Source organism: Rutidosis leptorrhynchoides, chromosome 3 (assembly GCF_046630445.1).
Source record: "Rutidosis leptorrhynchoides isolate AG116_Rl617_1_P2 chromosome 3, CSIRO_AGI_Rlap_v1, whole genome shotgun sequence".
In the NCBI taxonomy this organism is placed as follows: Eukaryota; Viridiplantae; Streptophyta; class Magnoliopsida; order Asterales; family Asteraceae; genus Rutidosis; species Rutidosis leptorrhynchoides.
The window spans coordinates 494,443,730-494,459,705 of NC_092335.1; the positions used below are offsets into that span (position 1 = coordinate 494,443,730).

The window sequence follows — 15,976 nt, forward strand, 5'->3', positions numbered from 1 at the left end:
TGGTGGAACTATTCTTGTAAACTTGAACAACCTTTACATTTGAAATGAATGCGACATATCTTTTGGTCAAACGTTGTTTTAAAGACTTATGACCACGTAACGGGACCTAAGTAGACGGCGCCGTCAATGATGATTTGGTCGGGTCGCTACAGATGCGAATCAATGCAGCAGCATGTAAAATTGCATGACCCCATATAGATACAGGGAGTTTTGTTCTCATTATCAATAGTCTAGCGATTAACTGTAAACGTTTAATCAATGACTCGGCTAAACCATTTTGTGTATGCACATGAGCAACAGAATGTTCAACAACAATTCCTATAGACATGCAATAGTCATTAAATGCTTGAGATGTAAATTCACCAGCATTATCAAGTCTCACCCTTTTAATGGTGTAATCAGGAAAATGAGCTCTCAATTTAATAATTTGGGCAAGAAATTTTGCAAATGCCACATTACGGCTTGATAACAGACAAATATGAGACCATCTGCTAGATGCGTCTATTAGAACCATGAAATATCTAAATGGTCCACATGGTGGATGAATTGGTCCACATATATCACCTTGAATTCTTTCAAGAAACATTGGTGATTCTTTCTCAACCTTAAGTGGTGAGGGTCTAGTTATCAATTTTCCAAGAGAGCAAGATGTACATGGAACCATTGTATCATGATGGATTTTTCTATCCTTTAGTGGATGTCCATGAGTACATTCAATAATCCTTTTCATCATTGTTGATCCTGGATGGCCTAATCTGTTATGCCATAAACTGAATACACCAGGATCAATATATTTTTCGTTAACTACCATATGTATTTCTGGTACATTTATATGTGTATAATGTAATCCAGAACTAAGTCTTGGCAGTTTTTCAACCACATGACTCTTGTCAGTGATACTTAAATATTTCTCATTTTCTGTTGTCACTGACTGATAATCATACCCGTTAAGGTATATGTCGGAGAAACTCAATAAATTTCTGCTTGACTTGGGAGAAAATAAGGCATCATTTATTAAAATTTTTGTACCATTTGGTAGTATGAAATTTGCATTTCCTATCCCTTTTATCAAGTTAGCAGGTCCTGATATTGTATGTATAGTTCCTTCCGTTGGTTTTAGATCAATAAAATATTTCTCGGATTTAAGTATAGTGTGTGTAGTTCCACTGTCTACTATACAGAGATCTCCACCACTTGATTGATGTTGTATTCCAGCAAAATTCATATTGAACTTCATATATAAGAAATAAATAGTGAGTACATTAATATTACACAATATTTTACACGCAAATAGATAGTACTGAAACATTTAGCAAACATAATGACAAAGACAGACGATATTAAATCGTTTATTTTTCGAAAGACACACAACTTAAACATTCAAGAAATCTTCATATAAATCAGATGGTTTCTCAGTGACTGTTGGATCGACGTTATCTACAAAGTTTACTTCCTTTTCTTTATCTTTCAGCGAATCCTGATACATCTTAACAAGATGTTTAGATGTTCGGCAAGTATTAGCCCAGTGGCCCATTCTACCACATCTGTAGCAAGATTCTTCAGAATTTTTAGAAGAATTTTCTTCAACATCTTGTTTAGTGGGCTTGTTTTGTGGTTGATATTTACATTTTCGTGGATTATTATTTCTTTGACCACCACGGCCACTACCACGACCACGTCCTCGCCCATTACCATTACCATAAGGATGGTTTCTACCATAGTTATGGCTTTTGGCATGATGATGGTGATGGTTATTATAACCACGACCTTGCCCGCGTCCTTGTCCCTGTTTATAATTATTTGCAGTATTTGCTTCAGGGATTGCAAGTGTACCAGTAGGACGGGATTGCTGATTTTTCATTAATAGCTCATCATTTTGCTCTGCAACTAAGAGATATGAATTAAGTTCAGGATATGTTTTGAACTTTAGCATTCTCAAATTTCTTTGCACTGTGATGTTTGCAGCATTCATTGTGGAGAAAGTTTTCTCCATCATGTCTGCATCACTTATTTCATGTCCACAGAATTTAAGTTGTGAACATGTATTATACAGAGCTGAGCTATATTCATTTACTTTCTTAAAGTCTTGGAACCTTAATGTTCTCCATTGTTCCATAGCAGCTGGAAGTAAAATTTCTCTTTGATTATTGAATCTGCTTTTGAGACCTTCCCATAAAACATGGGGATCTTCTACAGTCACATAATTATTTTGTAAGCATTCATCAATATTTTGATGAATAAAGCAACATGCCGTTGCTTGTTCTTTTTCAGAACAAGTGTTGTTTTCATTTATGGCTTCAAGAATGCTCATTGATTTAAGATGCATTTTTACTTTTATAACCCATGACATGTAGTTGTTTCCAGTTGATTCTAAAGGAGTAAATTTAAGCTTTTCCAGATTCGACATTTTCTATCAAAACAAACAACATGATAAATTATAGTCACTTTATATTCATAAGTATATAAACATTAAACATAAATTTAATATAACATAAATGATAAGTAGGTGACAGTGTCGACCATATGTAAGCAATCATTAATAAATGTTATATAACATAAATATAAATATTAGTAAACATAAATGATAATTAGGCGACAGTGTCGGCCATATAAATGTTAGATAATTGAAATATAAATGTTAGTAACATAAATGATAATTAGACGACAGTGTCGACCATATATTATTCAGGTGGTATAACCGACCATATATCATTTAGGTGGCAGAGCCAACCATAATTAGTATTAAGATTATCGTGCTGATAACGTGTTATAATTCAGTAGGCTTATAACTACCTTTAGTGGTTTGATTCTTAATGTTATAATTCAGCAGGCTTATAACTACCTTTAGTGGTTTGATTCTTGATGTTATAATTCAGTAGGCTTATAACTACCTTTAGTGATTTGATTCTTGATTAAGAATACTAATAATGAAGTGTAAGAACAAAGATGATAATGGAGAGAAAGAAAGAAACACTTTGTAAGTGTGAGAAATGGTGCAAGTTTAATGCTTGCATTCATGGCTATTTATAGCAAAAATATCACAAGTTTAAGTAATACAATAATATTACTTTTGTGTATCAATAATTTTGACTATCCATTTATATATATATATTTATATATTATAACACATTTAATATTTCTGCGTTGACACTCAAAACAATTTGTTGATCAAGTCAAAGTCATGCTGAGCTGCATCTCCAGGAAGCAGATCATCATTCTATAAAGACGATTATATTCTCTAATATCAAAAGTTTATTTTAGTTTTTTCTTCTTCTTTTCTTCTTGTTATACTTCATCATCAATTATGTTTCTTAATACTCGCAACAGTAAAGAATGTGAACCATCGACGTCCACCTCTTCCTCCTCCGTGCAATTGTCACAACAATATTGTTGTCACTTTGAATTTAATGAAATTCTTTCAGCAACAGAAAACTTTGACGAAGCTTTAGTAGTTGGGCGTGGGGGCTTTGGAAAAGTATATAAAGGTAATGTTTTCAATGGATCAGGTCATGTTGTTGCTGCCATTAAACGGTTGGATCCCATGTCAAATCAGGGGGAATCAGAGTTTCAGGCAGAAGTTGAGATGCTTTCCAAGTTGCGCCACTGTCATTTAGTAACTTTGATTGGTTATTGTAACCATGAAAAAGAGTTGATCCTTGTATATGAATATATTCCGTATGGTACACTTGAAGATCACCTCCATAAACGTGGTACCCCTCTTTCTTGGCTTCAACGACTCAAGATCTGCATAGGTGTGGGTCGTGGGTTACACTACCTTCACACTGGTGCTGGGATTGGAATTTGTGTCATACATCGTGATGTCAAAAGCTCTAATATTTTGTTAGATGAAAATTGGGAAGCAAAAATTTCAGACTTTGGGTTGTCCAAAATAGGGTCAACGAGCCACACATCCACTTATGTGAACACACTTGTTAAAGGATCTTTTGGGTATCTTGATCCAAATTATTTCACTACTGGAAGGCTGACTAGGAAGTCAGATGTGTATGCTTTTGGTGTCGTATTGTTGGAAGTGGTGTGCCGTAAGCGAGCAGTCCCAAAACCTCTTGATGAGGAGCAACGAGGCTTAGCAACATGGGGTCAAGACATGATCAAAGAAGGGAACTTTAAACGTATAATCGATTCAGAATTAAAGGGTCAAATCTCTCCAAAGTGTCTGAAGGAGTTTGCTGGAATTGTAGAAAGATGTTTGCACAACAATCCTAAGCAACGCCTTTCCATGGCTGAGGTGCTTGTCAGGCTTGAGTCTCTGCTTGCCATACAAGAAAAAACAAATAATTTGCTGCAAACCACCGGAAAAACAGCATTTGGTAGAATGTTTGATAAGTTTCACCTCCTCTCTGGTATACATTTCAAGCTCATCTTGAATTGCATTCACATGTTTGTTAAATTTACATGTATACTCCATTGAATATATATACAGGACACAACATTTTAAAATGCCGTAGCATGGTGGTGTGAATATCGAGGTAGAGATTATATAATGTATATTTTTTTTTTTCAATAATTTCAGCTAATAGTGCTTCAAAGGAACCGAATAATAATAATATCAAGAGAAACATTAAAATCACTACTGATACTGAAATGAAAGCTAGCAATACTCAAGATTTGCTCTTAGATTGTGTTGAGGAGGAGTTACTTTCCCCTTCAAGATCTGGTGATGGAATTGCTGTTGTGGCTAAAGGGTGCGGTATAATAAACTCTCAAGGATATGATCTGGTATGTATGTGTAAATGTAAAACAAGTATTTAAGATCAAGGAAGAAATACCTTTTTTTTTTTTTTTTTTCTTCTTTTCTTTTTTTTTTTTTTTTTTTTTTTTTTTTTTTTTTTTTTTTTTTTTTTTTTTTAATGATAAGAGTTGATAGAAAAATGGTCAGGTCATTTCAACAGGGGGAAAAGCTGTGCATGATGTGGCTGTAAGAAATTGAGTGAATGAATAACACATGAAAATGATGCCACTAAGGATAATTTTCACATAATTACTAGTATCCATTGCTATAGATTCATTTGATTAATGTAGCTTATGAAACTTTTAGATGATTTAATATTTCAGGGATCTGCGGAAGTAGATTTTTTCGCGGAATATGGTGAAAGAAGTAGGTATAAGATAGTGGAAGTGATAGGTAAAGGAAACTATGGTACTGTATGCTCTGCATACGATACTTATCTTGGCGAAAAAGTAGCTATTAAAAAGATAAGTGATATATTTGAACATGTTTCTGATGCAACTCGCGTTCTTCGTGAGATTAAGCTTCTAAGGCTTCTTCGTCATCCGGATATTGTGGAAATTAAGCACATTTTATTACCGCCTTCAAGACGAGAATTCAGAGATATATATGTGGTGTTTGAGCTAATGGAATCTGATTTACATCAGGTTATTAAGGCAAATGATAACTTAACACCAGAACATCATCAGTTTTTCCTTTATCAACTTCTTCGAGGATTGAAATACTTACATACAGGTTATATATAATAATACAATATTATAATGTTATAACATATGATTATATGTGATTATTTCTAGTGGTTTATAATTTTGTTTTACTTTTGCAGCGAACGTATTTCACAGAGATTTAAAACCCAAAAATATTTTGGCAAGTGCCGATTGCAAACTCAAGATCTGTGACTTTGGTCTTGCAAGAGTTTCCTTTAATGATCCACCTACTGGAGTATTCTGGTCGGTATGCCCCTAACTCATATTACTGTTATCTGGTGGCAGATTTAACCATTTTGCTCAAGGATGGGTTGATACGGGTTGTGTACATCTCCAATGGGTCAAATGGGTGAAAATGAGAAGTAGCTTGTTTAGAAATAGTATTAATGGATGAACGTGTGAAAAGCCTACTTATAAATGCATGAACCTCCTAAAATCACTCATTTTGACTCCTTATCGACCCTGCATCCGCTGCATATCTTGTGACCTTTAGTTTATTGAGGTCAGATTTATGTACTTATGATTAACATTTGATGACAGGATTATGTCGCAGCAAGATTGTACAGGGCTCCAGAATTGTGCGGATCCTTTTTCTCTAAGGTAAGACAGCCATCTTTGCACTTATTTGTGTTGGGTACTTGGCTAGAAACTTAGTTATCAACATAATGAAGAATTCAACATTTAACATGAATGTTTCTTACAGCACGTATGGGAAATATGTAAAGAGCAATTGAACAAACAACCTCGTCCAGTATTCACTTTTCAATTAAATGACATTTATAACCTCATCCAGTATTCACTTATAAAACATCTTTTAACCAATCTCAAACACTTGACACATGCAACCTCATCCACTATTCATTCACTTTTCAATTAAATGACATTTGTAATCTACCCATTAACTCATTAAAACCCTAACCACGTGTAAGAATCTGAACAAAGTGTTTTTATAAACTCAATAAACCATTTAAGAAAGAATCCCGTAAGTAATTTAGGGTTTACTCATCAGTTAAACCCCTATCCCCTCAATAAATCTTTTAGGTAAAACGTATTAAGGCCTTACAATAAATTGAAAAAGGTGAAGCTTTAGCTTCTAGAAACACAAGTGTATGAGAAATGAGCTCTAGATCCCCTTCTTTTTTCATCACAAGCTTTTTATCTCTCTAAACTTGATTTACAAACACTTGGTGAAAATTCTACTTTTCTAGACTCAAGTTTGATTCAGCAGATTTATAAGTTAGGCTCCACTATTGTTTTTCCAGACAATATGCTTTGAGTTAATATGATGCAGCGATACTTTTGGTTCGATCAAGACTACACGCACTAAAATGTGTTTTGGGTCTGATCAGTAAAAACTAAAAAACAATACCAGGTGCAACTTTTGTATTAACTAGATGCTTTTGTGCAGTATACACCGGCTATAGACATATGGAGTATTGGCTGTATATTTGCAGAGCTATTAACTGGAAAACCTCTTTTCCCTGGCAAAAATGTGGTCCATCAGTTGGATCTCATGACTGATCTTTTGGGGACGCCGGCACCTGAAACCATAGCAATGGTTTGATTTACTACCTTTATTACTTGTCGACATAGAACACGTTTGGATATGCATTTTGGTACTGATTACCTGTTTTGTTACACTTTTATACCTGGATGAAAAATCTATCTGCTTTCAAGTTCTGGAACAAATTAAAATATCTGTTATAGTTTTATTTTTTAATTTAAATTTATTTGTTTATTAATTTTGGAAGAATTTTCTCTAGTATTTGTTCAGCTTTATTCAATGGTTTTTGTAATCTTAGTTTTAATACAGTTTAGCACTAAATTGTATATTAGTCGAAAATCCATTAGTACACCCAAACCTTTTCTGTTATGCACTTTAAATATTTGAGTATCTGGTTATTACAATTTTATAATTCATAATCGCCTAAACATCATCTGGGGTTTGATAGTTGATTGCTTGATTTGGTTGTTCAACATGATATATTCACTTCTAAAACACATATACAAATCACTTATAGTTAATTTGCTTTCATCTTTATATTATATTAACATTAACATTGATATTATACAATCAGATAAGAAATGAGAAGGCCCGAAGATACTTAAGCAGCATGAGGAAGAAAAAGCCGATTCCTTTTTCACAAAAGTTTCCAAATGCAGATCCTCTCGCTCTTCGTTTATTAGAAAGAATGCTCGCGTTTGAGCCTAAAGATCGTCCTACTGCAGAGGAAGTAATAATAATACATTATGTAGTTATGTACCATGTTTTGTGGTCTCTTATTTTGAAAAACCTGATATTGTTTCATTTATAGGCTCTTTCGGATCCATATTTCAAGAATTTGGCAAATGTTGAAAGGGAACCATCTGCTCAACCCATTACCAACATGGAGTTTGAGTTTGAAAGAAGGAAAATTGCTAAAGAAGATGTACGCGAATTGATTTATAGAGAGATTCTTGAATATCATCCAAATATGCTTAAAGAGTATTTGAACGGAGCAGAACCAACAGGCTTCATGTACCCAAGGTGCGATTAACTGGATCTATCTATATACAAATGGGTCTGTTCGGATTTGTTTTAGCTTTATCTGGTTGAGGAGGTCAAACAAACCAAATGTACCAAGGCCAACACCCGACCTGTTACGAGCCTACTAACAAGTTCCTTGGTTAGCCCGGAACATTGCCCACCTCTATCAAAAAAATATTACTCCGTATACCCCAGTACGTAGCCGCACAAGAATATTATGTATATCCTCGTTGTTATATGTTTCAGAATGGGAATGGATGGGTCGGATAAAAACAAGCCATTTTTTAGGGGAGGTCAAAATAGCTTGAGTTGACTCGACTGCCTAAAGTTTTTAAGAAAGTGGTATTTTTTTACTGTCGAGTTGTTTCTCTTGAAGCCATAACATTTATGTTACCTCTTTACATGTTAGCAGTAATATACAAATACCTAATTAACACATTTTCAATTACATACATACATTATAATATAATACAGTACATTATAACATTAATTGAAATTGCCTTCTATACTCTTTGTTCTGCAATGCTATTTCTTCATTAGTGTGTCTTGAACTCTTGATATAATTTTGTTTGACATGTAAACGAAAGGTAGAGGTGGAAATCTTAATATATAGTATTTATCTACAGATGCGGTGGTTCGGATTTGTTTTAGCTTTGTCCAGTTAAACAGGTCAAACAAACTGAAAATTCCTAGGCCAACATCCAACCTGTTACGAGCCTACTAAGAAGGTTCTTGACTTCATGGTTAGACCAGAAAATAGTCCACCATCATCAAAAAACATTATACCCAGTATGTAGCTGTCACATGAATATTCTGTAAATCCTCGTCATAAGTTTCAATATGGGCGGGTCCACGGGTCAGATAATAACAAGCCCTTTTATAGGAGAGATCAAAATAGCTTTAGTTGGCTGGTCTGCCTAATGTTTTTTAAAGAGAGTGGCTTTTATACTGTCGAATTTATCTCCTGAAGCTCTAAGATCGATGCTAGGTCTTTACATGTTAGCAGTAATGATAGACATATAACTAATTGACACATTTTCACATGCATTATAACATTAATTGAAATTGAAATTGCCTTCTATACTCTTTGTTCTGCAATGCTATTTTTTCATTAGTGTGCCTTGAGTAAAATGTGAAAAATTCCCCAGGAAATCATAAATGTATTTCCGTAAGAAATGATTAGTGAAATAGAAACAACCACGACCCAAATCAGAAAAACGACCCAAATATTATTTTTCTGGTGCTTGATGCGGCGCATCACTCATTTTCTGCTTCTGGTTCGATGACTTGGGATGCGGTATCCCTCGTGTTGTCCAGTTTCATCCATTTTTTGCTATTTTGACCCGTTTTCAGCTACTCATTTCAACACCTAACACTTACCAACTCAAATCCAACTTGTTTAACTTCATATACATCATCATAACATAACAAAATACAACCACCAAATTACTAGTAGTAGGTATAAGAACCATTGCAAAAGACAAGTGCTAAACTTGATGTTGGAGGTTTTAAATCTTCGTGTAGGGTAAAATAATCGATGACCGTATAAATCAATGAATCGTGGTATCACTTTCCAAACGTATTTATTCGACACTTATTGTCTGGGTTACACGAATATCACTTTGGGATAATACAGAGATTATGTTCTTGTTTTTGGCAGAGAACAAGAACCCTTTCGCAGAAGAGTATTTATGTTTCGAATTGTATCTCTCATGAATAATTCGTCTATGTATTCATAGGCACTCGTAATTATGGAAAAAGATATATTCGAATCAATTGACCGATTGACTCTCCATAAATATCTCCCATAATATTCAAAGCGGTTAAGATAATAATTTATTCCATAAACAAGAATTATTGTTTCCACAAATATAGCATAAGTGATTACACAAATAATCCTTCCATATTTTACTAAAACTTGGACAACACGAAAAAGCTTAAAATTTGACTAAGTGTTTTCCTTGCTGCCTCTTAAAACGGAGCATGGAATCCTTAGTGCATCTTGTGCTCCCTCTTCAAAGGGAGCACAAAACAGCAAGGGAGCACCAAACTTTTGCTCTCTCTTCAGCACTTTCTAGTGCTGCCTCTTCAAAGGGAGCACCAAACACTTGGCTAAATTTTTGAAGTGTTTTGCTTACTGCCTCAACACTTAGCCAAATTTTTAGGTGACTAAGAAGACATAACACATAAAACAGTTAGTCAAATTTCAAGTAGACCAAGTTATGATAGTAAATAATGAAAAACCACTTTTGGGTCTGGGTAATCTATCACATAATGGGTGTACACTCCGTAGCTCCTAACACATTTACAAGTGTAGACTACATCCCTCAATTATACTAAATTTCCAACAATCCTTCCCAATTTAGTGCAATACATTTCACGAGAATTAAACAATTAAAACCAAACCCATGCTTAAATGGAAATATTTTGAAGATTGAATTTCCATCTTAGTACATTACACATTCCAAAATATTCAAGAATCATGGTGTTCTAAGAATTGAACCTTGTACAAGTCATGTCATACATTAAATAGCCAATAAACTCTTCAGAGGGAGCACCAAACAACAAAACACTTAGTAACTTTTAACAAGTCTATTTGATGCTGCCTCTTATGCAGTTGTGCTGCCTCTTCAGAGGGAGCACCAAACTCGTACTGCCTCTTCAGCACTTTCTTGTGCTGCCTCTTCAGAGGGAGCACCAAACACTTAGCCAAATTTCAGAAGTGTTTTCCTTGCTGCCTCTTGTGCTCCCTCTTCGGAGAGAGCACCAAACACTTAGCCAAATTTCAGCTGAATAAGAAGACATTGCACAGAAAACACTTGATCAAATTTTAGCCGACTAAGAAGACATAGCACGAAAACACTTAGTCAAATTTCAAATGATAATAAATAATGGAAAATCATTTTTGGGTCTCAGTAATCTATCACTTAATGAGTGTACACTCTGTACCTCTTAACTCATTCACAAGTGTACACTACATCCCTCAATTAAACTAAATTTCCAACACTTAACCCATTTCACCAAATTTTGACTCACTGACCAAGATATAAGAGCATTACTTCTAGCATGAATTCAAGTCTTTAAGTCACAATCATCGCCCATAAGTACTCAAGATATTGCACATCCTTACCCTTCCCTTTATCTACTTCAAAGCCTATAAAAGAGAAATATACAATGGTAAGTGAAACGCTTAGTGATTACAACATGTACATATTAATCAATAAATTCAATGGTGAGCGCACAAACCGCATACAATACCAATAAGCACATATGAGTCTTTGCTAGTCCCCGACAAGAAGCAAATCCTCTAAACGTCCAAGTTGCATCCCCGGTGCTAAATAGGATTCTTGCTCAGTACCCGACAAGAAGCAAGTTCCCTAGACATCCCCGATGTCGTAGGCATGGGCATCCCCAAACTACCGTCTAGTGCATCCCTAACGCTAAGAAACTCTTGTACATCTCCCGATGTACTATGAGCTCCATTCACTTCCATCAAACCACAATTTGCATACTAAAATCAAATATATCAACAATATGTACACATTGTACTCACCTCACTTCCAAGCAAGCAACTTAAATTCTTCCAAGCAAGAAATCAACCATTCTTCAAGCAAAATTCACCTAAAAATAAGCATATATATACACATTCATCAGAATTCATTCTTATTTGGTCTAACAATATTATCATTATCTAAATACATAATTTTTGATTTAAAGCATAGATCATTCATACCTTGGGGTTTAGGTTACAAAACCCCCAAATTGATGATGGACTATGGAGAATCTTGAGCTCTAATGGTACAAGCATCAGTGTTGTTGATTACACTCTTAGATTCAATTGCATGAAGGAAATTCTAGGGTTTCTTGTTGCTTCTCACCAAATCGCCACTCTCACCCACACCTGCTCTGTAATTTCAATTTTCAGGATTTTGGGAAAATAAAGAACTGTCTCAGATTTTAATTAGAAGTGTTTATCACATTTTACACTTTTAACCCAGCCCAGCTTATTAGTTGCACTCAAGGTCTATTTTATAACAAAAGTTAAGTAACAACAAATAATAATAAACTAGTTTTTTGGCCCGCGCTTTCGCTGCGGGTTGGTTTCGGGGGGGAAAAAGGTACTGTAGCTACAGTAGCGGGTATTCGGATCGGGTTGGTGGAGCGGGTCAGGGGATCCGGATGGTATTGGGTTGGTGGTTTGGGGGTAATCATGTTTTTTTTTTTTTTTTTTTTTAAAAAAAAAGAGTTACTATTAACACATGGTGTCAACCAATCAAATGGTGACACCGTTTACCACAATTAAATATATGTATAATTATTACCTTAGAGAAATGGGGTGTTACAGAAATAATGTTGGGTGGAAAACGTGTAAGTTGGCAGGGACACGCTAACCCTGTGTGCCGTAGCACCCACCAATCCCACCCCGAAAGAGACCTGTGCCGGAAAATTACCTCCTCCCAGTTACCCACAGTGGCGGCAAGGCGATCTTTACCCCAGCTAGCTAGACCCCCGAAAGCACTTCACAAACCTCCCCCCGGAGGGAGAGATAATTCCATGCGGGGCGCCCAGACTGAGAATCGAACTTGCGCCTCTATTGGGTGGAAGCTTCCCCCACCGTGGGCCCAGGGATCAAAGGCATCGGGTACCACTGAGCTATAAGCTCGTTGGTTACAGAAATAATGTTATTAGAAGTCTCTCATGGATCTTTTTCAATTTCAAATTATATATGTAGACCAAATTCTCATATGTTTTCATTCTATTTCGTCGTTGCAATGTTTTCATTCTATTTCTTCTTTGCAGTGTCGTTGATCAATTCAAGGAGTTTGCTCATCTTGAAGAACATTATGGCAAAGGCACATCAGCTGCTCCTCTTGAGAGGCAACAATCTTCATCATTACCGAAGTAACTTATCTTCATGCTTCCAAATTAGTCCTGAAGCTGATACCAAATTGAAGTTACCGTATTATTAATTCATCTAAATTGTTAAGTATGTGAAGATTATCAAATAGTTTCGGGTTGCAAACTGAAAGAAGTGACCATGGAGCTTGAAACAATAAGAACGTTGGGCAAGAACTTTTGGGTTAGTCAAGATTACTACAATGAAACGAATAGCTCAACGATCGAAAGTGAAAGTACGAATCTTTATCCTCTTCCTTTAATACCTAATTAAGTGAATAGTGATATTTTTGGTCAATATAGTTCAAGTGGCACCACTGCAATCAAAGAAATGATGCTCCACGTACAAAATCCGCGTTAAGATTACACTAGACCATTGATCTATGTACTTTCTATGTATGTCGTATCTTACAATGTACTCAACAGTTAACTGAATTACATATCGATTACTGTTTTTTTTTGTTTTTTTTTGTTTTTGTAAGTTTTTAATTCGAATGAGAATAATAACACTGTTGTAGGAGAAACAGATTGATTTACTCACGCGAACATGCACAAACATGATTGGGGTTTTTTGAAAAGTATTGCCACATCTTGCCAAGTTAGCTGATTTAATCACTTAAAACAAGCCAATTAACAAGTCTGTTATCATTTATATTAATATATATATAAAATAATGTTTGTACATGGTATTCAAGCTAGGTACTTGAAAAAGATGATGTCATTTGAATAAATCAACTTAAAGAGTTTTATTAATTTCATTCACTAACCGATGAAAGTGATCATAAAAAGTCATCTAGTCAAGTTGGTTTATAGTCTATATAAGTCATTATCACCGGACTTATAAAAACTTAGGACTGTTCATGTATATTCATGGTAACTGTTATAATAATGCATCAATTATTGAAAGTGGCTAACAATCAATTATTGAAGGTGGCTAACAATTTTATATATAATTCATAAAAGTGAAATATGTAACACTCTTAATGTAGTATAAATAGGCATGTATGGTAGCCATTTAAAGATGTACCAATTCTCTTGAAATATCAATATACTCTTATAGAGTACTCTTTGTTATTTTCTTCTCTCTTTGTTCTTATATATAATCATAACACGTTATTAGCACGAAGTGCTCCGTATAATCAAAGTTTATCTAAGCAAGCACAAGTCACTAATCAAGGTAATAAAAAAAATTCTTTAACGATATCTTCTATTATTTATTAGTAAGGTAAATATTATTATCATCATAACTAACATTTATATTTAAGTTATATATGGTCGGTTATACCGCCTGAATTATATTTCTGTAATCTAACTATTATTAACTTCACTAACATTTATATTTATGTTATATATGGTCAGTTATATCGTCTGAATTATATTTCTGTAATCTAACTCTTATTAACTTCACTAACATTTATATTTATGTTATCTAACATTTATGATTACTTATGCAATTAATCATTATTTATTTCATGCATACTAATGTTTATTCTTAAATTTATTATTTATGCATAATATGTTTATTCTCTTAAATTTCGTATTTATACTAGACATATTTATACTAAATGTATTTATAGTAATCATATTTATACTAATAAAATTCTTTTATTAAAAATTATTATTAATACAACAGTACATAACAGTCGTTAACGTCAACTAACGATGTTACAACGGTCATATATAAATAACGGTTGTTAACGTCAACTGACGAAGTTACAACGACTATATTTTTTTTAAATATAAAATAAACATCTCCATTTTCACAATTTCACAAATCAAACTTCATTTTCTCGGATGACCACTCTCAAAAGTTTTTGTAAAGATGATTCACCCGAGGATGATTTTTCCTATTGTATTGGTCATAATAAGTATCATCATTGTTGCTAATATACCACCGGGTGAACCTATATTCTATCCTGCCTTTGTGGTTTTATCATTTATAATCATGCCATTATTCTGTTGTTTGCTACTTATGAATTTAAAATGATTCTAATTTCATGTTGTTATTTGTCTATGAATAGAAATTGATTATGATCATGATTTATGTTGTTCATCTTTTTGATAATAGAAAATGTCGAATTTAAAAAGGCTTAAATTTGCTCCTTTAAAATCAAGTGGGAATAATTACTTACCATGGGTTATAAATGTGAAAAAACATCTCGAATCAATCGGTATTTTAGAAACCCTGAATGAAAATAACAATGTTCATTTTATGTAAAAGATGTGAGTTTGTAAGAAGCATATTGCACAGAGTTTTCTATTTAACTTTCAATTTCAACGCCTCACTTAATATCAATGAGTAGTACTACTTGAAGTTAAATTGTTTATAAAAGCTTTTAGTGATGATTTCTACTAGATTAAAACATATTTTATAGTATAACAACTTCTTATAGACATTTTCCAAATAAAGTATTAAACTAATTAAGACACTAGCTCCCAGTACTAACTTTAATCAATCCACGTACGATTATTTTATATATAAAATATAAACGAGTAATCAACAATTACAAGTTAGCTAGCTATTTGTATATTTTAGAAAATTATTATAATCAAACCAAACTTCTTAATCATACATATATGATTAAAGATTCAAGTGTATTGTGGAAAAAGCTCAAAGATAGATATGATATTAATTATTAAGAAACAATCGTGATCTATGAACAAATAAAATTGAAGATGTTAGTAGACGCGCTTATAAGAATCCCAGAGATTCTTATTAATGATATGGTAACATGGATCATCAGTCTAGTATTTCTTGAATACGTGAACATCTTGTTTAGCTCTACAAATAAGTCCTAAAAGAAAAGAAAACGAGAGTGAATATGTTGAAAAATCTTGATTAAATAAACCCTGAGCTACCTTGAGACGTGAATGGATTTGAATTTTCTAAAATGCCTAGCTTGTTATGTATCACCCCTAAATAAACGATTTTAGACCATAACATATATATGTTTATTAAGTGTTATCTTTTATGTACTTCAGATTGTAACTTATTTGCAGGTAATATAATTTGATTATCTTACTGAAATATTATTCATTATTTGCTTATCTTATTTGAAGTTTTAGTATGAATTTTACTGAAATACAACATCAATTAAA

At 33.7% G+C, this 15,976-nt stretch overlaps 1 protein-coding gene and 1 long non-coding RNA gene across 2 annotated transcripts; one reads left to right on the forward strand and one right to left on the reverse strand.

The window, feature by feature from the left end:
• Positions 1-3,282: 3,282 nt before the first annotated feature.
• Positions 3,283-13,328, forward strand: LOC139902881 (mitogen-activated protein kinase 9-like). The gene is made up of 9 exons (XM_071885549.1): positions 3,283-4,361; positions 4,532-4,737; positions 5,074-5,482; positions 5,574-5,701; positions 5,995-6,054; positions 6,863-7,012; positions 7,533-7,688; positions 7,770-7,981; positions 12,782-13,328. The coding sequence occupies exons 1-9, from the start codon at positions 3,305-3,307 to the stop codon at positions 12,885-12,887; spliced, it is 2,484 nt and encodes an 827-aa protein (XP_071741650.1). The 5' UTR covers positions 3,283-3,304; the 3' UTR covers positions 12,888-13,328.
• LOC139898214 (uncharacterized) lies at positions 10,810-11,895 on the reverse strand. The gene is made up of 3 exons (XR_011776916.1): positions 11,715-11,895; positions 11,240-11,602; positions 10,810-11,135 (listed from the first exon to the last, which is right to left on the reverse strand). It is a non-coding gene; the product is annotated as an uncharacterized lncRNA (long non-coding RNA).
• Positions 13,329-15,976: the final 2,648 nt, after the last annotated feature.

Coding starts and splice junctions, on each gene's coding strand:
- LOC139902881 (XM_071885549.1), top strand. CDS start 3,305: ATGTTTCTTAATACTCGCAACAGTAAAGAATGTGAACCATCGACGTCC. Junction 4,362..4,531: donor TAAGTTTCACCTCCTCTCTG/GTATACATTTCA, acceptor CAATAATTTCAG/CTAATAGTGCTTCAAAGGAA. Junction 5,702..5,994: donor CTACTGGAGTATTCTGGTCG/GTATGCCCCTAA, acceptor ATTTGATGACAG/GATTATGTCGCAGCAAGATT.